The sequence below is a fragment of the Bemisia tabaci genome, chromosome 2 (genome assembly GCF_918797505.1).
Source record: "Bemisia tabaci chromosome 2, PGI_BMITA_v3".
Lineage (NCBI taxonomy): Eukaryota > Metazoa > Arthropoda > Insecta > Hemiptera > Aleyrodidae > Bemisia > Bemisia tabaci.
The window spans coordinates 37,036,063-37,062,757 of NC_092794.1; the positions used below are offsets into that span (position 1 = coordinate 37,036,063).

General features: G+C 39.2%; 1 protein-coding gene across 3 annotated transcripts in view; it reads right to left on the reverse strand.

Moving 5' to 3' along the window:
• Positions 1 to 26,695, reverse strand: part of LOC109037801 (uncharacterized) — a 171,976-nt gene that overhangs the window by 43,873 nt on the left and 101,408 nt on the right. For all 3 annotated transcript variants that reach the window (XM_072297258.1, XM_072297257.1, XM_072297259.1), the window contains 3 exons: positions 24,484 to 24,622; positions 21,102 to 21,290; positions 14,819 to 14,941 (listed from right to left, as the gene is read on the reverse strand). In XM_072297258.1, the coding sequence (XP_072153359.1) occupies positions 14,819 to 14,941; positions 21,102 to 21,290; positions 24,484 to 24,622 (451 nt within the window). The remainder of the gene's footprint in view (positions 1 to 14,818; positions 14,942 to 21,101; positions 21,291 to 24,483; positions 24,623 to 26,695) is intronic.

A 26,695-nucleotide genomic window follows, 5' to 3' on the forward strand; every position in this document is an offset into this window, starting at 1 on the left:
CTAGCGAGGCAAGAATACACTACCAGGCACGACAAAGTGTGTGCGCAAGTGCAAGTTGAAATCTGCAGAAAGCTGAACGTAGCAGTCGAGGCGAAGAAATGATGTGACCACTAACCAAAGACAGTGATGCAAACATTAGACCAGTGGCGTGGCGTACTTTGCGATCTATCGATATTTCTCCGTTTGAAGCTCGGTGGCGTGTAAAAATGTAAAACGTATACATATGTTAGATTTACTACGCCTCTCTCCCCTCATTGAGAATTGTTCCCCCTCTCCCACCCCTTAATGCTAAGGACTATTGTTTAGGCCCGCGAAAGGTGTACCTGATATGTACCATAATGTAAAAATTAAGAGAATAAAGGATATATAATAATAATAGACCTCAGGGGCGATATCAATGTTGTACGGGAGGCCATTTCGAGGGCTAGCGACCCCACGGTACTCAAGCAGACCTCAGGGGCGACATCAATGTCGTACGGGAGGCCTTTTCGAGGGCTGGCGACCCCGCGGTGCCTGAGCAAGTGGTTGGGCGTTTTCGTGGCCAACACATCAATAGGGGCGTCCGAGGAAGTAGAGTCGGGCTTGTCCCAACATGAAAACCAGCTGCGCATCCTTCGCTGGGGGTTTGCAGCCCCCAGTCAGTGATCTTCTTGCACAAGACGATAAAAGAAGAGCCTCGGTCGCTTCAAGGGTTCGGGAACAGGGCGCGCAAAATAGTCCCCTTGCTGGAAACGAAATGGTCGTGGATCGTCTCAGTGTATGGCACGACGGCCAACCAACAATACCAACCCTGCTCAAAGTGTTTCGTCGACTATTCAGTTGGCGACCACTGAAGCAGGGAAACTCAGGCAACGCATGACTTAGAGTCTAAATATGAATCAACACGTCATGCGTTGTTATTACTTCACATCTAAAATGGAAACGATTCCTGGATACCGGGCGGATATGCGGAAAATTTTTCTTGATAAGTTCCCTGATCGCGAAAATGTTTCAGGGCAGCGCCTAATGGACCAAAAGTGGATGATCCTGAAGTCTTGTAAAATGTCTGCCCATGATCTGCAGCATATCAAAGATGATGTTCAACTTGAAATTTCTCTCGGTGAATGTAAAGGTGACGACAATGTAAAAGAGGCTGATCACGTGTCAGTTCCTTGCGCAGACGATCCAGTGGAACAGCGAGACAGTGGACCGAAATTACCCGCTGATGAAGGTATCGTACATGCGGAGCAATATCATGAGTGTACAACTGATACTCCTGACGAGAATGTTGTCAAAGCTGATACGCTAGAGGTTGCATTTATTTCCAAAATGATCAAATGGCAAGGAGTCAGCCCAAATCTTAGACAGTCACTGCCAAAACTTCTTTACACTCCTAAGTTGTTCGCGGATATTGAGACGATGAGCCTAATTATACCAGCCCACATTTGTCAAGAATCAACACTTGAGGAGGTTCATTGCATCATCTATTGTGCAGCTCAGGCGAGAACACAAGCCGTTAAAGGCCCCAATAAGCTTGAGCAAGGGGAAAACAAACTGAATGCACCAAGATGGCAACTTAGGATCGAATGAAAGTGGCTAACATAAGGCAGGAGATTGAGAGTCACCCAGTGTGTCAAGGGGAATGCTTCTAAGAAGGTGAGGGCGAAGCTGGCCCATGTGAATGAGGAAAACCTTTTAACCCACCTTGGTACACTGAAGCAGAAGTGAGAAGTTCAAGCTGCCCGACTAAGATGATATAAAAAATCATACCAGCGCCATATAGTTAAATCGAAAGAGATAAGCGATTAGCTGTTTCAGTGAAATGAGAGAGGCTTCTATCGGAGGATGGGAAACGCCGCGAATGTAAGAAACGCCCCAGAAGAAATACCATCGAGAGATGATGTAACGCGATTTTGACGATCCATCTGGTCAGAGGCCAAGGAGAATAACAGCACAGCTCCTTGGATTGAGCAGGGAAGAGTGTGTCATGCCCACATTACACATGAAGATGAGGTTGAAATCACAAAAGAAGATGTGTGGAGAGCAACTTTGCATATTCATAAGTAAAAGGCTCCCGGACCAGACAAAGTTCACAATTTCTGACTGAAAAAGTTAGCGTGTGTGCATGCGCAACTTTCAAGGAGCATTCAAGATATTATTACTCATTCTGATAAAATGCCAATATTCCCGACTGAAGGAGTGACGTTTGCAAAACACAAAGGAGGCGATTCCAAGGACCTACCAGAGCATAGACCGATCACATGTCTCTCCTTGCTTCATAAAGTCATCGCATCCATTTTTTTTTTTTTTTTTTTTTTTTTTTTTTTTTTTTTTTTTGGGGGGGGGGGAGTTTTGTGGCTTCTATTCCTTGGTTCAAATTTTTTAGGAACCTACAGCCATCTATTGACAAATGAGGTTATTTCGAGCTGAGTAGGATTTGAAAGAGTAGGAATGTAATATTGGACATTTTTAGGATTTTTAGGGAGTTAGATGGGGAGATAGTAGAAGTTAGAGACCCCTACACCAGCTTCATGCTAAGAGGCTCGACATAGCGACTAATAAGAAGATGATTGACTGAGCCATGGAAAACATACCAAGTGAACAATCAAGACTAATTGTTTGGTAGGGCATGGAAGGGTTGTATGGACAGTTGTATTGGACAAGTGGAAATTTTAGTAGTTATGAATTAGGACCTTTAAAGGGATATGTTATTGGTAATTAGGAAGTTATATATAATTTTATATTTTCTTAGGGAGGGTTTATGCATTAATGAAGCTATATTGTAGGGGGGGGGGGGGATATTTTAGATTTCTTAAGTCTTGAATCATTTTATCTCTGTCTTTTAGTTTTTCGCAAAAGAGAATATGATTTAGGTCGCCTAGCAGGCCTCATTCACACTTATCAGAATCTTTAAGGTTTAAGCGTTTAAGGTGAGTTGGGGATAGACCATGTCCTATACGCAATCTTATGATGTTCTTACGGAATTATTACTACAGGATCTGTTCCAATAGAATTTGTGGAACCACGGTTTTTTTGAGATTTTTGGTTGGATTAGTTTTAGTTTTTGCCCTTCCCAAGTGCAGGCATTCAATTCTAGGTCCCATTCTTTCGGCATATTCATGTTTATTACTGGTAGCAATTAATTGTAATGGAGTTTATTGTTAATTTTATTAGCTAGTGGGAGGATTTTTGTTGGAGCATCTGCTTTTTCGTTGCCAGGAATGCCAACATGACTGGGTATCCATAGCAAATGGATATTTTTGTTTTGATTATTAAAAAGGAGCCTTTTAGTGTTCAATAGGGTAGGAGTTAGATCATTTTTGCAATTTAGGAGGGTTGTTAAAACGCCTTTAGAATCAGAACATATAAGGAGATTTTTGATATTATTTTTAATAATGTATTTCACGGCTTCTTCTATGACGACAGCTTCAGCACCAAAAATTGTAGAATGTTCAGTCTAAATAATTTGAAAAAGTCATTTATTGTAAAGACAGCAGTTACATACGTATCTGTTTTCGCTCCATCTGTGAATATTTGAGTCAATTGGTTGAACTTAGTATTTACGAGGTCTCGGAATTTGTTACAAATTAGGGATTGATTTTCAATTTCGTTTTTTTTTTAATATTTAGAAAGTCGATCAATGGTTGGAAGTATTGGAAATTAGGGTCTTGACATATTGATGGTGGTAAGCTCACCTTAGAAATCTCATTCTCGTATATTTTTATCTTAAGCCATCTATGGATAATTAGAGGGAATTGTTTACTTGACCACCAGGGGCTACTAAGGACACACATTTCCAAGAGTTTAAGGTCATGAATGATCGAATTATTTTCATAGCTCATAGCTTTTAGAATTAGCTTATCTGTTAAGTAGTTGAACCTATGTTGGATAGTGGGGATTGCTGATTCAGCGTTAAGGTTATTAGTAGGTGTTGAATTTAGAGCACTTAGAACTTTTCTGATACACTGGTTTTGTATTTTATTGGTTTAATCTAAAATTTCATAGTTGTTACAATACACTGCGATGCCATAATCTATTATTGGTCTTATCATGCTAAGGTATAGTAGTCTAAAAACATTTTGATTGACACCCAATGCCGCTCCATTTAGGTATGATAGGATATTTAATTTCGTCTCTACTTTTTCTTTGATAAATTTAAGGTGGGAGTGCCATTTCATTTTATTATTAAATATAAGGTCAAGATACTTAGCTTTTGATGAGATAGGAATGTTGGTATCTTTAAGTTTGATAAAATAGTTAGGGGGGATTCTACGATTAGTGAAAATTAAGATTTTAATTTTTTTCATTGAGAAGTCTAACCCTAGTTCATGGATTTCTGTTCGAAGGTTATAGAAGTCTCTTACCACAGTATTGATTGCTTCATCAAAGCATATATTTTCGGAGAAAATGTTAACATCGTCTGCAAATTCTGAGATATGGCTAAAGAAGGTTAGTTTAGTATGTAGATCACCAGAGTATGGTATTCGGCGCGGACCTTTCATTATAAATTGATGTCGGAATAACATTTCGTTATTGGTTATTAGATTTAGGATTATTTTAGTGAAATCTGGGTTTATTCCTTTGGACAAAAGTTTCTCGAATAAGATATCATAATTTACATTATTATAGGCATTTTCTGTATCAAGGAAAATAGTGGGCATGTATTCTTTGTTTCCTATAGCTTTGTACGCATGTGTGCTAGGCTGAATCAAGTTGTGATAGATATCTTTTCCTTTACAAAAGCCAAATTGAAATGGGGAGAGCTTCTTATTGGATTCTAGATAGTACTCTGGTCTGTTAAGTAGAATCCTCTCAAATATTTTTCTCATAGCTGAAATAATCCCGATTGGACGACAAGGTCCAGCTGAATTAGGATCTTGGTCCGTTTTTAACTGTGCAAATATTGAGATTTTTTTCTAGGATTCAGGGATTTTTTTTTTGTTGGTAAGATATCATTAAAGATGTTACACATATGTTGTTGGGCCATTGTAGAAGCTTTACTGATACATTCTATAGGTATATTATCCAAACCTGGATTTTTCTTTTTTAATTTAGTTAAGGCAAGTTTTAGTTCTTCTAGTGAAATTTTTTCCCATGATTCATTGAACGTAGAAGGGTCATTCCATTGATTAGCTTGTTGGGAATCAGGAGTGAGGTAGTGGAGGAAGTCGTCCGTCCAATCGTTGTTTTTATTGGGGTGGGGGATCAGGGCTCTCTTAAGAATTTTAGTTTTTTCAAATATAATTTTGGCTGGGGTTTTATGGTTCAAGTTATTAGTAAATATCTTCCATTGTATCCTTTTTTGTTTTTTCGTAACAAGTTTAAATTGAGTTCTTACTTTCACTCATTCAAGGTAAATAGTTATATTAGGATTATTTTTATAGGCTAAAGCTAAGTTGTCTTGTTTATTTTTCAAATTTCAACATTCTTCATTCCACTATGGAATTTGTTTGTAGAGCTTCTTTTTGTTTGGCGATTTTTGAGAAGTATAATTGTGAGAAAGAAATGGATATCGTGTGTTATATTCTTGTTGTTTACTTAGGTAAAGTGATTGTTCAATGATCTCAATGAATTTATCATACGAATATTTTTCCTCAGTTAAGTGGGAGTCTATTACTCTTCTATAGTATGACCAGTCTTTTAGTTTGTATTTTATCAAAGGGTCCACTTATGGCGTTGGGTAGTAAAAGGTAGGTATTAGTTTTATGTTGAGCATATAGATGCAAGGGAAGTGGTCACTTCCCCCAGTGAGCAGTGCCTCCCACTCAGTTTTTCCAGCCAGGGAATTCGATATAAAAGCTAAATCGTTAAAAAACGGGCCTTAATTGGGAGCTGCTTTCCTAGTGGGTTGAGGGTTTAGTGAATTTATATTAAACAGATTAAGGTCTTGTAATAAGGGTAGAACCTTTGGAATCAGCGTATTCATAGCCCCATGTCAGGTGTTTGGCATTACAGTCTCCTGCCCAAAAAGAGTTTTGTTGCATAAATTGTTAGTAATGAAAAAATTATGAAAGTCGTTAGTAGAATATTTACTGGTAGGATTGATATACATGTTAAGTATGTATAGCTCTGAGTTATCTATGATTAATTTGGTTACTTGACTTTCTATTCTTTTAGTTTGCAAATTATCGTTAAGTAAGGGAACCGGGGCCGAATTATATTTTAATTTAACTAGGGTTATTAGACCACCATACCCATCAGCTCTGTCTAATCTGTAGCTGTTGTAGCCCGGGAATTTCTAAATGGAATTAGGTTTCATCCAAGTTTCGTCTAGCATTATTATGTCAGGGTCTTGTTGGTTTATAAGGAGTCGTAGATCAACCACATTCGATATTAGAGAATGGGTGTTCCAATTAAGTATCTTGAAATTATTGAGGATTTTTAATTTATTAGTAAGAGGCAAAATTGGTCGGAATTTTAGGGAATTTCTTTGTTTTAGAGTTTAATAGTCTTAGTGATATAGGAACATATATGAAAACTTTATTCACTTTTGATTGTACTAAGAAATTTACTGATGGGAAGTTTGGATTATCTATTTTTACTTTTTTTTTTTTAAATTTCTTTTTGTTTTCAATTCTCATATTGTCGCTTAACTTTTTGGACTATCTTGTTAATTAGGGTTTTTTTCCGGTCTTTTTTTATTAAAAGATAGTGGTGATTGTTTAGCTAGAAGGTTATTTTGGTTAGGGATAGACAATTGTTTTGGAGGGTTTGTTTTCTTTTCTATATTCAGATTGTTTGGATTAGATTTTGTATGATTGCCAGTCTGGTTTACTTGAGAAAGGTTATTGTAAGAGTTTGAAGAATTTGTTTGTTTCGTATGGGTAGTTGATTTATTTGTTAGGTGTGAGGTATTGGGGTTTCCTTCCGTAAGAGACTTGTTGGGTATAGGCCAGAACCCTTTCTTAGGTTCTATTTCTTTATTATTAGTTACGTGTCTAGGGATTTGGCTATGATAATTACGCAGCCATTGTTCAGAAGGGAAATTCTCTTCTAAAGATTGTTTGGCTTTTTTACGGGTGGGTGACGGGGAAGAAACTATATCTGAGTAGGGTCTACGCAAATCATCGATAGTGTATTGGTGTTTCTCGTTATTGTCCGTTCCAACTGTTTCTAATTGATTACATTTATTTTTTAAAAGCGGGAAATTACTAATATTAAGTTCATAAATATCAAAAGGTTGTCCTTCTTTCAATTTAGTCTGTATAGCTACTAAACGGGCTGCTAAATCCAATGATTGAGAGTGTTCTTCTTTTATTTTCTGTACTTTAGAAGCTTCTTTAAAAGAGAGGTTTTGGGAAGACATAATTTGTTTTATCACTTTTTGTTTTATCAATTCAGGGCAGGTATTAGAGAATGTAAGGTGGGCTTGTTGACAGTGATAGCACTTTACTTGGATTGGGTATATATCATGGGCTGCGTGGATTTCAGCACATTTGTGACATCAGGGTTGGCTTTTACATATCCGATTGCCATTAAATTCAGAGCAGTGCCCATAATTCAGGCAATTATAGCATTTTACCAAATTGTAAATGTATGAGGTGGTTGAGCATTTTGAGTAGAAAATGTAAAGGAAGTCTGAGGTTACAGACCCCTCCCATAATACATCTAATTTAGCTGTGGGGATCAGGGCGTTATCTTCATTTTTTCGATAAATTCGCCTGACATTAATTATATTAGAATATTTATCTTGTAGATACTGACCAATCATGATCGTTAATCGTGAGATCGGTATAGACGTTATTCACTATGATTCTACGAGTAGTGTATTTTAAAGGGATAAAACAATTACATCCATCGTATGGGATTAGTTTTGTGTAGTTCTCAATGAGGTCATTAGCAAAGTCTTCATTTAATAATTCAATATGGATCAGGTCTTTATTCACTCTTTGGATGTTCTTAATACCTTCGATTCCGTTTGAGTATAGAAATTCACCAATTAGAGTGAGATGTTTATTTCCTATATTGTCTTTGTTAAGAGCAACTACAAAGGGACCGTTAATGGATTATCTTTGATTATGAACGCTTAGCGGTTATCTGTAGGTGACGATCTTACTTGGGTATGAGATGATATCTGGTCGGTTTGAGAGGTATTGATTTGAGAAAGGTTAAACTCAGATTGGGAGTCCTTTAGAAGCACATTGTTGCGAGGTTGTGACTGAAGATTTAATTCACTTTGATTAGGATCTAGAGTGTCCATAAGAATAGAAGCATCTTTACAAGGGGTTCCTCCCGGGTCAACGGGCGGATCTAGGCGATCAATTAACGAAAACTGATTCGACCAGGTTACATAGTAGAAGAAAGGAAATAAACAGATAGAAAAGCACTTTCTAGAAAAACTAAACTAAGGCACAGTTATCACATCGTTGTGGAAAGAAAGGAAACAAGGAAATACGGGGAAAATCGCCACGAGGCAAACTAAAGAGGTTAGAAATCGCTAGAGCAATAAAAGATATGTGAGATCGGTAAGGTTATTCGAACAGAACTGCATCACATCCATTGTAACCCGATTAATTGGGAGACATGTAGCTAAGTGGAAAATTTTGTGTGAAGAGAAGAAAGGGTGTCGCAAAGGAAGCTTCGGGTGCAGAGAGCTGTTAATAATTGATTTGGTTGTGCTCAGACAGGCTGTGAAGGATCGTCAAAACTTACATGTGGGTTACATCGACTACAAAGAAGCTTTTGATTCAATGTCGCATAGCTGGCTAATGCATGTTTTAAATATCTACCGAGTCCATCCTGTTACTGTTCATTTCCTGAAGAGCATTTTGGCATCTTGGCGTACCAAAATCATAATTTAAGGATCGGCGAGTAAATTGGAAACTGAGGTCATCCACATCCTGCGAGATAATTTCTAGGTGACAGTCTTAGTGTTAGTGGAGTTGCTAGTGTACAAAAAAGATGATTTGTCTGCAGTATTGTGAAAAGAGTGTGTTCTGTACATCAATCTCTTCGTCTTGATACGTAGAATCAGATTTTCGATGGTGTCAAGTTCAAAAATCAATCCGGCGCCCCCCATTCAAGATGGCGCCCAAAAGGGGCGCCGGGGGGTTGAAAAAATATAAATTTTCCTACAGAGTCGACTGAGGTATCAATTTATATGTAATTTTAGTCGTAGAATCCGAATTTCACGTTCAAAAAATCCTCCGGCCTAAGGGGGGGCCCCAATTCCAAGATGGCGGCCAAAAAGGGCCCCTTGGCGGGAAAATGGCCGTAGATGGCTGTATATACTGTATGACATATCCGCAGATAGGTTTTCTGGGTCGGGAATGACGAATATGAGGTCAGAAATTGTGCTAGACCCTTCATGGAGGCTCAGGGTGCCCCCAAAATGGCCGCCGGGGGTCAAAATTTTTTGAAATTCCTCAATACCCCGAGTGGGATGTCTATTTATAGGTAATTTTGGTCGTAGAACTCGAATTTCACATTGAAACGGTCATCTAGTCTAAGGGAGGGCCCCAAAATCCAATATGGCGGCCAAAATTGGCTTCATGGTGGGAAAATGACCATAGGTAGCCTCATACGCCGTATAAAATAGATGCCAATAGGTTTTATAGGTAGGAAATTTCAAATATAAGATAAGAAATTGCTCTTTGCTCATCGGGGGGTGAGTAGGCCTTCTCCTCTCCCCCTCGAAGCTTAAAATCCTCCATCGAGAGGCTTTAAAATTCTGAGTAAGTAATTAAAATGAATGTCAAAACAGACATGGACAAGGAACACTTAGTCGCTGAGATAAGTTTTAGAAGAAAATAGGGTAAATCGCTAAGGAGCAATCGCGAGTTGGCAGCCCCCTTCCCCCTCTGGACTTGCAAATTTCAATGGCCTTGCCTTTTCATTATTTTTATCGGTCATGAATTCGTTTTGACGTGCCCAACTGCCCATCCACACTCCTTTCTTTACAAGCGGATTCCTAAGCTTACACCTCAAGTGGGAATGTGTCTTGGTTAAGGGAAGAAAAGTTCGTCGATCTCATCCCAATTTGAAACGTACCCTGTCATTTGAAATCTTCCATTCTTCTTTAATTACACGCTCCTTCAGGTGCCGTTATCACCAGATCTTTCATAAATAAAGGTAAACTGACAAGGTGGAAAATCTTAATGAATAATGCAAGCAATGACGTATTGGAAGCTCTCCCGAAGTTGGGCTCCAGATTTTCTCTCTCCGAAGAAATTAGACAACGTCTAGAGCAGTTGGTACGTCAACGATGTGCTCCAAAAACAGCACTTAGAGATTTAGGAGAAGCAAGGTAGTGGATTGTCTCGAAAAAACAATACTAGGATGAAAACCTCCCATTGACTAGACGGACCCTGTGTTTCTTAGAGCTCACCTTCAGGCGTCCATTTTGCATCAAGACGGTAGGCAGCACTTGGCATTGCAATCCAGCTTTGGATTGTGGCAGGAAAAATACTGGAGAAAAAGTCAGATGATCGTATGCAATGGGCCACACTCAAAACATTTTTTCTTGGAATATTATTTTGACTTAAAGCGTCGTTTCTTGTCAACGACACTCGGTTTTTCGCGTTAAATTCTTGCGGAATGTACGTAAAATCTGTTTTTTTTTTTTTTATTTTTTGGAGTTAAACAAACGTTGTTTCACTATCTTTTTTTTTTTTTTTTAAACTTGAACTTAACGCTAGCAAAACAACGTTTGTTTAACTAAAAAAAAAAAAAAAAAATTTTGTTCATTTGAAACTCATTGTCAGTCAATATGATATCCTAAGAAAAATTGTTTAGTGCATGTGTTCCAGAGCTATGGAGCATTGGAGCTATGTTGGTGCAAATGTGCACAAAAAAGTTGCGCACCACCTTACACTTGTCGGACGAACGGTTTCAAGTGTACCGAGATGTGCAAAGGCGACTTTGCCTTCAGGTACCATTACTACGCACATCTCTGGATTACCTTCAGGTACTCCAGAGTTCTGCGAAAAATTCGACCTTGAAGAAGAAGACGAAGAAGAAGAAGAAAGTACAACAATGTACACTAACACATAGTGACTCTTCTCACGACAGAGAGGCGTTATTTTTCCGTATTATAAGTCAATTGAATTTTAATTCTGGTCAGTGAAATGTAACTTAATTTATTTTAATGTGTTTAAAGGGAGTTATACCTATTTAAATTAATATTCATATATTGTGGTTGTTCTTACAAAAAAGATTTCCACTCAATTTTAAATGTTTAGGATTTTTTTAGGGTGTACATCACCGTCTTAATTTTATTTTACTTATGGAAAGTTGCCCATGCAGCAAAACATTTTCGGTAACATCCACACTCCGAAAAACTCCGCCATTGGAGCCGAGATTTTTGATCCCTGCGGCCAAAATTCGGTAACACTGTCAAAAACTACGCATAGCTATGCCGGGCTTGGGGCAATTTTAACAAATTTTAGCAGCTGGGACAACTAATTTTGGCCGCAGTTGCCAAGCTTTTCGGGATTTAGATACTGCCGAACACTTCTTTTATAAAAAAATCCTAAACATTTAAAATTGAATGGAAAATTTTTTCTTAAAATTTTTGCCTGATTAAGTACTTTGTGATGGTTTTTCATTTACTCACTTTTGGCTGTAGAGGAAATGTTTTGGGTTTCTAAACCCCCTTCATTATAGTACTTTAGAAACTTTACTGTTTGTCGATTCAATGCGTTGAAGTATGAAATGCTTGGCCAGTGTTTTTCAATCTACGAATTTAGGTTTGAATGATCTGTCGTGCTATGCCTATTTTATTGATACTTTCGGAAAGTTACGTACTCCTAGAATAATCCTTGAATTTATGAAATATTTTGCATCAATATCTCAATTCATTTTTAGTTTGAAAAAGAAGTTGTTTGTGCCCCTTTGCTCATTCACATGATATTTTGAAACGTAATCTGGAAACTATAAAACATTTTTCGGAAGAACCCGCACACCGGAAAACTCGTGATCTCAGCTGTTTTTTTTGGTTCCAGCTTCCGCAATACGACAAAAGTGCTGAAAGTTAGGCACTAAGTTTGTGATGAACTTTCGGTAGTTTTGCTGACTTGGAGCACCCAGGAACGAAAATCTTGACTCCTAATTCCGACTTTTTCAGGATGAAGATATTGCAGGAAACTGGCTTACCATGAACTTGGCGAGTAATTTCCTATATAATTTCCTACGCAATTACCAAATAGTTCAGCTTTCTACAATCCAAAAAATCATTATCTCAGATTTACGGGAGGAAAATTCCTTTTTAATAAAGAAGCATGCTAGAAGGGTAAGGGCTCCTTTAGTTATGAAAAATCAATTCGTCCCTTTCATTCCTTGTAATTTTTGTTCCTTCTATATCGATATAATAAATTGGTTCTTCATTTCCTAAAAATTTCAAAAGAAATCGGGTTGTTCTCATTATCGAAAAGACCATATTTTTTAGAAATGAGGAACGTTTGAAAAGTTTTTTCATGTTTTCATTAGGCCATTTTAGGCTTATGGCAAAGAACGGAGTGTGGATGGGCAGTTGGGTACGTCAAAACGAATTCATGACCGATAAAAATAATGAAAAGGCAAGGCCATTGAAATTTGCAAGTCCAGAGGGGGAAGGGGGCTGCCAACTCGCGATTGCTCCTTAGCGATTTACCCTATTTTCTTCTAAAACTTATCTCAGCGACTAAGTGTTCCTTGTCCATGTCTGTTTTGACATTCATTTTAATTACTTACTCAGAATTTTAAAGCCTCTCGATGGAGGATTTTAAGCTTCGAGGGGGAGAGGAGAAGGCCTACTCACCCCCCGATGAGCAAAGAGCAATTTCTTATCTTATATTTGAAATTTCCTACCTATAAAACCTATTGGCATCTATTTTATACGGCGTATGAGGCTACCTATGGTCATTTTCCCACCATGAAGCCAATTTTGGCCGCCATATTGGATTTTGGGGCCCTCCCTTAGACTAGATGACCGTTTCAATGTGAAATTCGAGTTCTACGACCAAAATTACCTATAAATAGACATCCCACTCGGGGTATTGAGGAATTTCAAAAAATTTTGACCCCCGGCGGCCATTTTGGGGGCACCCTGAGCCTCCATGAAGGGTCTAGCACAATTTCTGACCTCATATTCGTCATTCCCGACCCAGAAAACCTATCTGCGGATATGTCATACAGTATATACAGCCATCTACGGCCATTTTCCCGCCAAGGGGCCCTTTTTGGCCGCCATCTTGGAATTGGGGCCCCCCCTTAGGCCGGAGGATTTTTTGAACGTGAAATTCGGATTCTACGACTAAAATTACATATAAATTGATACCTCAGTCGACTCTGTAGGAAAATTTATATTTTTTCAACCCCCCGGCGCCCCTTTTGGGCGCCATCTTGAATGGGGGGCGCCGGATTGATTTTTGAACTTGACACCATCGAAAATCTGATTCTACGTATCAAGACGAAGAGATTGATGTACAGAACACACTCTTTTCACAATACTGCAGACAAATCATCTTTTTTGTACACTAGCAACTCCACTATGTATTGTGATTCTGTTTGGGCCTCAACCCCCTCTCAAATTGCATTTGAGAGAAAAAAAAGGGTTCCCTCTACGTTGGAACAGACTAGTACTCCATGTCATCAACCACCTAGCCTACTTGGATGATATTAAGATCTATGCATCCCTAAGAGACCAGTTGCAACAACTTTTCAAGGTGATTGAAGAGGCTAGTGATGATATTGGCATGATGCCTACAACCCTGCCACAGTCCTGGAGAAGCAGCGCTTCCGGCTCTATTGGGACAACCCAGTCTTAACCGATAAAACCATCATGATTAACATAGTGCTTAGTACTTGTTGATGAGCTAAATCGCAACACTTACATTATCGATATTAGCATCCCTAATAATCATAACTTGGAGCTGAAGTATCAAGAAAAGATGGCAAAATGTCTGCCCTTAGCTGCGGAAATGAAGCGACTAAGGAACCTAAACATTGTTTGCATCAAACCTCTTATAATGTCAGTAATGGGGACGGTTCCAAAAAGTTTAGTTAAACATCTTCAAGACCTTGGAATAGAGTTACCTGCTTCATTCAATGCAGAGGTCCGTCGTTATAAGCACGTCAAATATTGTCAGGTCGTTTCTTAATACCAATTAATTGTTTAGTTTTACTTTAAAAATTAATCTTTTTTAATTTTTATCATTTTACTTTAGAAATAGATTTTTTTTTTTTTAATTTTTTAATTTTACTTTAAAATCAAATTTACTTTTCATTAAAGCAATATAGTGTGTGTATTACTGACTTTGCCTGTGGCCCGTCAATGATACTTATATCGGAAGTGTTCCCTCTTCCGAGTTAAAAAAAAAATATTATTATTATTATTCAATTGACTACTGTACACCAGCGTGTGCTGGGTTGCTTTAAACTCTCTCTCAGGGGAAAACAATGCTCCTGGGTATAAGGGTTGTTTTTGGTTTGGATGGCCGGTTGATGGTAATTTCACTCCCAGGGGGGGTGGCTCATCACAGCCTAGGATACCTATTTTGAGGAACCAAGACAGGGTAGGTGTCTGAAAGTCGCTTGCCTAGAGGTTCCTATCCTTAGATGGCAGGGGATGGGGGTGCTTATGGTGTGTGGGAACATCTTGGGTGTACTTGTGCTGTTTCACTTAGTTAAGGGCCTTTCGGAGGATTCTGGCTGTGCCTATCACAGCAGACGTCTGGGCTAATACTAGCTAATGCTTCCCAGGGATTTCGCTTTTCAGTTTAGTCCAATCTTTGGAGACTGCTCTGACGGCTCCAATCACACTGGGAATGACTCTGGTGTTGGTCTTCCACATTCTGCTGATTTCGATTATTATTATAAGACATGAATAATTACATGCTAGTGAAAGCTTTGTTCAACTAACCGAAGCATAATTTTGCGGAGTGTCATCAAGATCTAACTGAGTAATCGTCAAATTTTCCTTCATGGACAAAGATAAAGCAATTAATCCAGCTACTTGGAAGTTGTTATCTCGCAAGTCTATCCTCTGTGAACGGAAAAATACAGTAATATGGTGAGACAATGAAACATAAATGTAAAAATTTCAAATGCAATAAAAATTGTGAAAAAATTTTCACTTGTACTTTCTGTTTGTTAAAGATACTGATGTGCACAGCTACCTCTCAGCTGTCCTCATTTTCTAAACTCTATTGTTTTTACGTCCATGAAAAGGCCTGCATTGTAAAATTTCTCTCGGTTAAAGTCGTAGATTGTTCTTATAGCTTTGATTTGATATCTATATTAAAAGTCAACCTTCAAAATTGAGGGCATAAAATGACAATAACCATGGAGATGGACGCCCTGCCTCCTGTGTCTCAACAGATTAAAAAAAAAACTCAGCCGCTTTTTAAGCATTCTGTATGATTTCCTAAAAAATTGGAGGGGAGAAGGTCAGGGCAGTTACCTGATAATAACAGGGGTTAAAACGTTGCTGCACTGGTTCCTTACAAGCAATGGAGGTTAAAAAAAGTCTTCCAAAAAGCCTTATGTAATACTTGAACGATCGCCAAGACAAATTGGTGAATATTAAAAAATTAAGTGAAGACTGGCATGTATGGCACTTGAGAAAGGATGGATTTATGATGGATAATATTTATTTTGAGCATTGGTAGATGAACACAGCTGACTTGACAATCATCATGCGCCACTCATAATCGCCAGTTTACAGTTTGAACTAAAGGAGACTGCACATCAACCCACTTTGCCGTTGCCCTTTCTTACCTTACATTTTGGCGTGATTCTTTGCTATCAAATAAACGATAAAAGAACGATCTTTAACTCTTTTTGAGGGGTATTTTTTGATCCACACCTACATACCAACGTAAATACAAGAAATGCCGGTCAAATATTCTCAATTTTTCATTTCTTTAATTTTTTCTCACATTTAACTTACTTAGATGTTCAAAAATAAGATTTATTCGAAAAGTAAAGTCAATTACCTATCATTTAAAAAAAAACAAATGAGCTCTTCTAATTCATTTCTATCTCCGTAATAAATTTTGAAAACTAGGGCGATACGTCCCTTGACTGCTACAGGGTCCAACCCCCAAGGGTGATTCGCGCCCTCTAAAGTCCGCTTATGGGTTAATCTAGCATGAAAAAAGGCAAAGTTCTAAAAATACAATTCATCAGCGACCATATTAATGAATAAGGGGCGAAGCGGAGCTGGAAACAGGCTCTTCATGTCTTCATTTACTGGACTATGAAACGAAAGTCATCTACATGGTGGCCGAGACCTATCAGGCTTTTACCTAAATTATTTTAGATAGGACGAAGTCTACAACTGTGGGAATGAATAGGGAATCGTCTCCAAAGAATCAAAATTTCACTACTGCAAAACCCCTGACTATAAGGTCGGTCACGACTTAAAGAGTTGGGATTCCCGTTGAAATTTTGAAATAATTACAGAAGATTCAGAAAGGATGGACAATTTTACCTCAAATAAATACCAAGAAATCCAAAATTGGCCCATTCCTATTCAAAATATTGACCCCTAAAGATGGGAAACAGGGCTCTATAGTCATCTTACCTTAGTTTGCAGGGTACAATTGAATAGTGGCCAAACCCCTGCACTTTTTGATTGGAAATATCCGCTTTCAGGGATCATTCTTATGGTCATAAGAAGTTCTTTTAGAAGGGGAAGCACTCTGGGGTCCGTGCAGGAACCAAGATGGCGGCCGTTAAAGATAGCCGCCAAGCATTTTTTCAGCGCGCTATATCTCGGAAACTCCGTGTCCGATTTTCGTTTTCTTGGTCTCATTTTGAAGCTAAAATGATTCTACAGAAGTCTACCTCATAAATTTTTCGCACACATAAAGGCACCTAAGGCACACATAAATGGTCATTAGGAAAGGTTCAAAATTTCGAAATTTCACCCTAATTTCGAGAGCATTTAATTATTTATCACGCGAGAAAATGGCTTCTTGGCCTCAAGTAACGGCGATGGGAAATTATCTCACATTTAATTTGATACCAAAACAATTTTTTTGGGACAAAAAATGCAGCCGCTAGGGCAATATAAGTGAAGCGTCGCAATACGCGGTGCGTGGTGAAAACCACGCAATACGGGCAATTGACGTACTACGCAGGTCATACGCGCGCAATATCTCGGCACATTCTCGTCCGATTTTTTCATTATTTAGGTCTTGTTTAGAAGCTATGTTGAAAGTTAACAAGTCTATTGGATATACTTGCAGTTTTTGCAAATGACTTTGAATAAGTACAAAGTAAGTATTTGGTCAAAATAATCCTATCATTTTCCACCTTTCTTCCGTTATTGCAGGTCTTCCCAGAAAAAAACATCGAAAATGGCAAGTCGATCTTGCGAACCATTTCATATCACGTCTTATCACCGACAACAAATACCCCAAGGCCAAAAAAGTTCCATGTTGATTTGTACGAATTTCTGTCCCTTTTTCCCTCAATCTATACTATAAGCTCCAAGACCTCCTAATTTTGCGAAACTGGTAACGCTTAGTTCCAGCGTTCTACCGGGCCGATTTTCATGATTTTTGTGGCTATCGACGGGGAATTGTCTCTAGATAAGCCAACTCTTTTCAGATTTTCAAAATATAGCCCAGGTTTTTTTATATTACGCGGTAAAGTTGCGAATTCTCCCATTTAAACAATGTAAATTTATACTTTTTGTCATAGTTCGTTTGAGCGTTCTACCGGGCCGATTTCGATGGTTTTTGCGTAAATCGACAGGTAATAGGCCCTAGATGAGCCCGCTGTAATCAGATTTTGGAAAAAGGACCCAGGTTTTTTTAAAATCACGTTATAAAAGTGAGTGAGTTTACAGAATGCTCCGGTACTGCTACCGCTATGCGCGGGAGGATGCGCAGTGGTCGAGGAGGTTGCGCAGTGGCTGTGTAGCCTGCGCATCAGCTCTACACTTATCTACACAAGATTCGCACCGAATCCTCACGTCGAGCGGTGGCCGAGTCGTCTAAGACGTCGAAAGCGTCCACTTTGATCTCGGTGTGGGTTCGATACCCGACTCATGGAAAACCTGATTATTACCTGATTATCATAGTTCATTGTTTTACTGCAATAATTCATGAAGCGCAGTCATTCCAAAATGCGTCCCTTTAATTTTAAAGTAATTTTAAATAAAGTTTAAAATTAAAGTATACCTCATATCGTAATTTTTTAGGGGAAAATAAAACTAACACTGATAGGAGGGTAAAAATAGGGCCGCGAAGCGGCCTATTGATGGCGCGGAGCGCCTTCAGGGGGTTGGGCCGCGTAGCGGCCAGGGGGCGTAGCCCCCTAGTATGCCTATACCGACTGTAAGATGAAATTTCATTCTGATGAAACAAATTATGTTTTATGGGAGGTGAGATACCTTCCATACATCGCGATTTATCGAAAATCTGTCTTAGAATCCGGAAAATCATGCAAGGTCGCGACCGCTTAGGTGCGCATAAGGCGCGGCGCGCCGCGGCGATGAGTCGGGTCAAAACGCCTACCAACGGAAAGTGCATCCTACGGGGTGCGCTTAAAATTGCGCTCATGGATCTATTTATCACAGCACAAAAATGTTTATGGTATCATTTTAAACGTCAGAGAATGACCTTTCTACGAGATGTGAGGAGAGGTTTCTTTCTTCACCCAATTGGAAATTATTCGTCGTTATAAATTTCGGAAATTAGAAAATGTTCGGTTCTTTTGAAAAATACCCGGATAGTTCGAAAGAAAACCGCAAGTGTATCCGATAGACTTGTTAACTTTCAACATAGCTTCTAAACAAGAACAAAAGAATGAAAATCGGACGAGAATGTGCCGAGATATAGCGCGCGTATGACTTGCGTAGCACGTCAATTGCCCGTATTGCATCGCGCACCGCGTACCGCGACGCTTCACTTAAATTCAGGATGTCTACTAAAACAGGCGGGCCTAAAAACGATACTTATAAAGTACTTTTTCAGTACATCCTCAAAAATTCAGTACCTCCTTCATAGAAAAATTCAGTACCTCCGTTTGACGAAATTTGATAAATTTGAATTTCTCGCTCGAATTGCAACAAAAATGACAAAAAAATTAAAACAATTCCGGACCTTTTGTGGAATTTCCGCACTTTTTCAGTACTTCCGGACCCCCCTTAGAAAATCGGTACTGTTTCCGGACTTGTAGACACCCTGAAATTGTCCTAGTGGGTGCATTTTTTGATGCAAAAAAATTGGCTTGGTATCAAATTAAATGTGAGATAATTTCCCATCCCCGTATCGTTAGGCAAAAAAGCCATTTTTTCGCGAGTTAAATAATTAAATGCTCTCGAAATTTGGGTGAAATTTCAAAATTTTGAACTTTTCCTAATGACCATTGATGTGTGCCTTAGGCGAAAAAATGTATGGGGTAGACTTCTGTAGAATCATTTTAGCTTCAAAATGAGACCAAGAAAACGAAAATCGGACACGTAGTTTCCGAGATATAGCGCGCTGAAAAAACGCTTGGCGGTCATCTTTAACGACCGCCATCTTTGTTCCTGCATGGATCTCAGAGTGCTTCCCCTTCTGAAAGAGCTTCTTATGACTATAAAAATGATCCCTGAAAGCGGCAGTTTCAAATAAAAAAATGCAGGGTTTTTTTGTGTACCCCACATACTACCTGCTAAGTAGATGATGAGCTTCGAGTGACGTCATGAGCCAAACAAGTTTCCCAAACTTCGGTTTGTTTACAAAACGAAACTCCCAATACGTTGTTAACCATCGACCCAGTAGGTAGGTCAGCAATTGAATGTTGAAGTCTTAAAGGTAAAAGCTTCTGCCATTTCCAGAGTACTAGTGAAGGGTCTCTAGTCTCTGGGCTGAACTCATAGTCAGGCATCGCTTTGCTAGGTCATCTCAACTGTCAGCTTTTAATTGGTCGGATTTTGCTAAGCTTTTCGTGCCCTTAGAAATAATTTTTAAAACTTTCTAATGAGCTTCTTGGTTATTTCACGTAATGTCACGTGAGTCTAACTGTTCTACAACCCTGCAACAATTCTTTGACACTGCCCATCAAGCATGATTTTTGCCGTTTAATTTAGCTTACAGCATAAAAATTTAGTTCCAGTGCAAAAAAAATTATGTTAACGCAGTAAGATTCCTTCCAATTATCTTAATTTTGAGCTGATGTACGGCATTCCGCGGTAAATCTTGGTCATACACAAATGTCGTGTATCAGCTAAAAATAAAGATGATTGGACGGAATTTTACTGAGATAATATAATTGTTTTGCGCTGGAACTAAATTTTCACGCTAAAAGATAAATTTTTCAACTGGAAAAAAATTTCGTCATCTGAGACTAGTCCTGCAACTTTCGTAGGTCTCGATTTTTTGGTTGTTTTACTAATTCTCCTAAGAGCTGACTTAAAGAAGTATAAAATGCAAAACCTCGCGACTTGGTTTGGGGGCATGGGTAATTTTGGGACTCGGAATATACGAGGTCCAGGCGCTCCAAGTCAACTTTGAAAAATTATAACTTTGACCCATATCATTTTCCCAGGATGAACTTAGGCTTCTTTTCAAGCTTAGACAGACTACTTTAAAAAAAAAAAAAAGATAATTTTGTTATTTTCTGTCATTCCTTTTAATGGCGCAGCTCAAAATGTAAAAATTGGAGATCTGAGTTACAGCAACATGGTAACGATGGATGGAAATTTTTAAATGGACTGATTCTGATGATATCAGCTAAAAGTTGATATTTTTCTCTAAATTTTGAGACCAAGATCATCGTCTTACAACAAACCATTCACGAGATAAGCCAGCGTAAAGTTTTAACTTTAACCCCTGCCCCCCAACCAATTATCCGATTTCAAAAATAATCAGTGGTTTTGACTAGGGCAGTAATCCTCTATCAACCTGAAAATATTTCGAAGATTTGGCCGAGGTTTAAAATGGCCGGTTGGGAATAAGGTCCTTTACCCCAGAAATCCCTCCAATGCTATGCTAAAAGATGAATTTTTCCAGGCTTCGAATTGTGAGGTTTGAATTCACCAACAGGGAAAACGCTATATTCTCGCCGACTACTTTAATTTTGGCATTTTCACAGAATTTTTTATGAAAGTTTGATGAGAAAACATCTGATAACGGAGCTTAATATTTTATCTGGTCCGACAGTCGATCGTGGTTATTGTAGAGACACACATAACAAGAGATGCTTACTTGCAAAGTACAGTTATCTGCAATGACTTCTGCAAGTGCTATGGCTCCCTCGCAAGTAAGATTGGTAGACTGCAGTCCAAATTTTAACAACATATGATTCTGCTGCAGCCCTTCTTTGATGGTGTAGATGACATCACTGGTCAGGATGTTTTGGCCAACATTTAACATTTCTAGGCTAGAGCTTCGAGCCTGGAAATAAGATACAAAAATTATTGGGATGAAAAAATGTTCAAAGGAAGAAGAAAAGTATCTTTTGGGATGTCAATATTTTTGAATAAAAATTAAGACTTAACTCGAAGACAAGGTTACAAACCTGACATCACAGTACACATTAACTCATCAACATTGCGAGTACAGCACAGCAGACACACTGAGAATTTCCAAATCCTCATGTACATCAATTGAAGACTTCCATTGAGGAATTTAGAGTTGTCTTCATAATTTCTTGACCTGCGATGTTGGTGAGAGAACAAAGTGAGATCATTTATTATTAGGGTGGTAGAATAGTGCTGGGTCCGCATTATTCTGCCACCCTGTTACTTAGAGTTCAGGCCTTATTTTTAGTGTTTTTCTCTTGTTCATTTTTAAGTAATGCATATTAAACTGGAAATAGAAAACTGCTTTGGTTGCGAGGTGCTTAGGCTCCTCTTAATATGAGAGAGTGGAAGTCCATCTAAGAGGCCTCCTATCGGTATTATAAATCAATTTTTTGGGAAGAGCCTATGAAACGATCTCTGTAATAACGGCGTGTTTTCTAAGGCCTTAGTACTATTATTACAGTGCACCAAAAAAAAAGGATGTCTCTGAGACGAGGAAAAAGGATCCTTCTGTATAATGAGGCGCTGTATTCAGAAATGACCTCAGAATCTTGGAAATGTCAGGTGCTTACCATAACCTTAATCGAACTCTCTGCATTACTCACAGACAAGAGACCCTCCACTAGTATCTTGGCCATGGTGGAAGCTTTTACTTTCGGGACTTCAGCATTCTACTGTTGACTTACCTACATGGTTGATGTTCAACAACGTGTTGGAAGTTTCGTTTTGCAAACAAGCCGAAAATGGCCGACGTTTGGGAAAGTTGTTTGGCTCATGACGTCATCCGAAGCTCATCATTGACCATGTAGGTAAGTCAACAGCCGAAACTAGGGTGATGACTGTTGCTCCCTAATAATTGTCCATAAGGAATTGTTGACACCCCAAAAGTAAAAGCTTCCACCTGTTGCTAGGAGGCCAGTGGAGGGTCTCTTGTCTCTGGCATTACTTATGCCATAAAAAGTGATGATGAATTTTTTTAAACAGTTTTTTCATTACCTTTGGACGGTTTCCTGGTAGTTGAAAATATAATTTTACCTTTTTCCGTGACCCAAAACTTTTTATTTGCTTGCTGACGATTTTAAAAAATTATGAAAAGAAAAATCGCTTCTTTTCAAGAAACTAACCTCTCCTCGTTTTAATTTCACTTTATTACACCCACCCGAGTATGTTCTCAATTCTGATCCTAAATGCTCTTGAAGTCAGCCACTCGTTGGTTGACTACAAGACTCCGTACACGAACAAGCAGCACATACATTACCAGAGCTGCTATTTGAGGGGACTCTATGGCTGCAGCCATAACAACTTTGCTTATGTGTTTTCTTCCTATCGGTGCATTTGAATTTAAACTAAATATAGAGGTGGAACTCCACTGTAATGTAGGCAATCCACTCCAATATAAATTCTATGTTGAGAGGTTCTTTAAGGCTTTAAGGCTTTGGAGTTCGTTTCAGAGAACTCAGTGGCACATCGTTTTTGACGGAGGGCCTTATCAGCGACCGCCGAGGGTGGATGCGTCTCTGCGACACTCTGAGTTTTTAATTCGAAAAGTGTGCAATTCGGCATTTTTCGAATGGATTTGAATATCTAGTGACTCGCCAGTATCTCTTCTTCATGATACTGTATTATATATCCGCGATTTTCATAAAGTCGTGATGTTATGCGAGTTTTTCTCGGTGATGATGGTGTAAAAACCGAGTGATTTATCAGTAACATCGCGCTGTGCAACGTGACTTCGTCTCGTTATCACTTATCGCGCAAGATAATAATGGCCGCTGATGAGGTCCCGGGACTTGCCGGACGAAGCTAAGGCCCTTTACACCTTAGCGGGCGCCGGCCTCCCCCCCCCCCACCCCAGCACCTGGACATGTGCATATAAAAACGAAGGTTTTTTCTCCGTTTGACGGTTTTCCTTCGGGTAAAATTGAAAAAGAAGGGTGAGGATTTTCACTGAGAAAGACACATCACTCTGCATGAGGTCACTCAAGTCATCGTTCCCTGAAGTGTTGACAGCTTCTCGTTTTGCTGGATCAAGCGCTCCAGTCATGTTTAGGATGCCAGTGTTCATGCATAGAGATGGGTCTCTAGCTGCGGCGAAGGTGGATGCAGGCCTCGTTTACTCAAGTATTCTAAGTCAATCCGGAGGACACTTCTCTCCAAGGCGACATGGATGGAAACAAAGATGTTGTCATGACAGGCTCGCCCTATTTACTCTTTTGTTACGGATGTTTATCATCTAAGTTATGCTTCTGGTGTCTTTCAATGTGTTTACTCCTCTTTCCTGTAGTTGTTTTTATCTTTTCTGGATTATATTCAGAATTATTATGGCCTTTTGCCAAGTTAAATTTTCAACATTATTAATAACAAAATGAGTCTTGCAATCCCTTCCCCTTTTCTGAGCGAATGGAGGTACTCGCACTCGGGGTATAGGTTGAACTTCGGTTCATGTTAAGGTCGCAATTGCCTCCGGTATACGTCCTTAAGGTGAAGTTCCCAATCTGTATTTAAACTTAGCTGCGACAGGGAGGAAGGAGGGAGTTCAGAGTGATCTTTGGGGGGGGGGGGGGACCTGGGGTTTTTGTCTGATGCAGGACTCTGTTGAGTTAATCACTTGAGGTTAATTTTTCATTCTTTTTCGTTATTTTGGAATTTTTTCTAAAATAAAGTAATTTTCTTTCTTTCGTGTTAGGAGCTTCTCTCCTAATTGTCATTACACCTTAACGGTAGGTAAGGGGTGCGTATACCGAACCAGTGATCCCACCCTGTTTATTAGTCTGTATTCATAGACCTTCGGGCCGGGGTCCTGCCCCCCCCCCCCCCCCAGTTCTACCTTGTATTTGTACACTAGTAAGCAAAGCCCCTAGGGGCAAAATAAATAATAATAAAAAAAAATTGTTTTTCACTTAAAATTTAACAACAGAACTAGTGCTTTCATTGGTTTCAAATTTCATTCAAATCTCTTGGAGTAATAGTTTGACACGAACGGCTCCTTTGATCAATTTGGGATAAGTAAAATGCCCCTGAATTGATTTTTTAAAAATAAGAAGGATAATGCAATTTTCACTGACCAAGATGAGCGATATGAACTTTGCTGCACCATATGTAAGATGATTGTTCCATACCACTAGCATGTTCAAGCCAGGGCCAGTTTGTTCGGATATTCCTTCAGCAATATGACCCAAACCAGCATCCAAAATTATATTGTTACTAGAATGTGATTAAATGGCAAAAACAGAATAAAAGATGGACGTGAGATCAAATCACGTAAGTAAGAAGAGTCACATCAATGACAGTAAATGCATAGCAAATAAAAGTAAAGCATTGAATTGGAGGATGGGCAGGTAATTAGAGGCTGCACAATATTTAGGTAAGTACTTGTCATCGCAAATTTGCCTTTAGGTTGTTTTAAGGTCGGATTGGGAGAGTCTTGAAAAGCAGTATTCTAGCACCACGGAATACAGAAGTGGTATGAAACTGGGGCTTAGAGCACGGCTGTTGCTAGACGGTGCAAAAAATATGAATTCAATTATTGATATGACTTGGCATTGTTACCAAGTGACCAAACCCGAGTCGAGTGCTGTCAAAAAACTGCTGCCAAACCTAATCTAAGGAGACCCCGTTTTCCAAATTGAAACCATATCAGAATCTGGAGTAGAAAGTGTGCTCCTAGCAGGACCCTACTGGGCAATAGGGTCTACTCCCTGCAGAACCTACCAAGAGAATAGGATCTACTCCTTGTGGTACATAAACAGCAGTGGCGTGCAGTGGGGCAAGCTCTGGTGTTCGCTCCCCGGAAAGAAGGGAGCATAACCGTCCTCCCCTCCTCAGGGAGCCTCCCTGGAAAATGTTTAAAATTTACATCCTCGCGACCCTCCATTTACTCTATTTTTCAGATTAAATGTGATGGAACGTCCTGAAAAACTGTGGATTTATTTCTTCCTCTCTTACTTAAATTTTAGTTCACTCAACTTTTATTAATATTTAGGAGCATTGGAGGACAGCTCCTTGTACATAACTCCCAATTCTGCCACTTATTCGAGGTAGTTCTAGTCTCACTTCTACAGCATTTAGAATTTTTTTAATTATACAATTTTCTCCCCCAAAACCCACCTTTTTGCGTTTAAGACATGATTGATATTTGTTTTATTTATCACCAAGGAGATCCAAATGAACGACATATTGTAAAATTGGAAGACACCTGCTCTGGAGGGAGCAATCGCAACCGCGACGGAAAGAGGAAGCAAGGTAACGCTCCGGAGGCAAGAGCAGTGCGCTGCAGTGAAGGGCCAAGAGAAGGGAGCTGCAATTACGCATCGATGCGCTCGGATTCGGAACGTGCTGCTCTCCTCGCCCGTCTTGAGTCCACCGGCGAGCTGTACTGCCGTGCTAAGGAAGAACGCCATATGAGCCTTCAGGCGTTGCCACATTCCCTCTGATGAAACTCAAATTTCCTAGTGAATTTATGAATATTTTCCTTCCAATTTTCCAGAGAATTCTTTTCGCAATTTTACCTAAAGTTCCTGAAAATTTCAAGGAAAAACATTCATGACTTTCCTCAATAAGTATCATTTTACCGCAGGAAATTTGGCAACTTACAAATGTTCATACAGCATTTTTCCTTAGCACGGCAGAGTAGCTCTCCGCTCAACCCCATCGCAAGCGATTCTCCAGAGCAGGTGTTGGCCTGTGTCCTGGCCGTGCAGCGCACTCTGTCACCTCCATCCACTCTGCCGCTTTCCTCCCTTTGTGGCTCTTCACGTGTTCCTGTCTCTCTCCTTCCGTTTATAATGAAATTTACTGACTTTAAACCTTTTATCAATGATACTTGCTAAAGGAGGAGTATCGTTTTGGGCCTTTTCCAGCCCCACCTGGATTTTGCTGAGTGTTTCATATTTTTAAAGCACTACTCCTAGGTAGACTCTATGCCAAATATTTTACCGAACGGAGCTCATGCAAAGGCACAGCAACGCCTCAAACCCAAAATCCTGGCATCGAAAAATAGTTACTTTCGTTGACTATTTCGACTGTTATCACTCTTCCAGCAGATGATACCTGAGTATTTTTTTGCGCAGTTTTCGTTTCTGGCCTTCAAAAAGGCCTCCAATAAATTTAAAGGGGCCTTACAGTCCATTGTTGCCATTTTTGGCCCATTTTTAGGGGTTTTTTCAATTTTACACACGCAGAACTCAATTTAAACTAAGGAGCGTATACCTGTTTGAAAAGAATACAAAAAAAAAAGAATAAGCAATGATAAGTGAAAAAACTTTTTTCTGTGTTGCC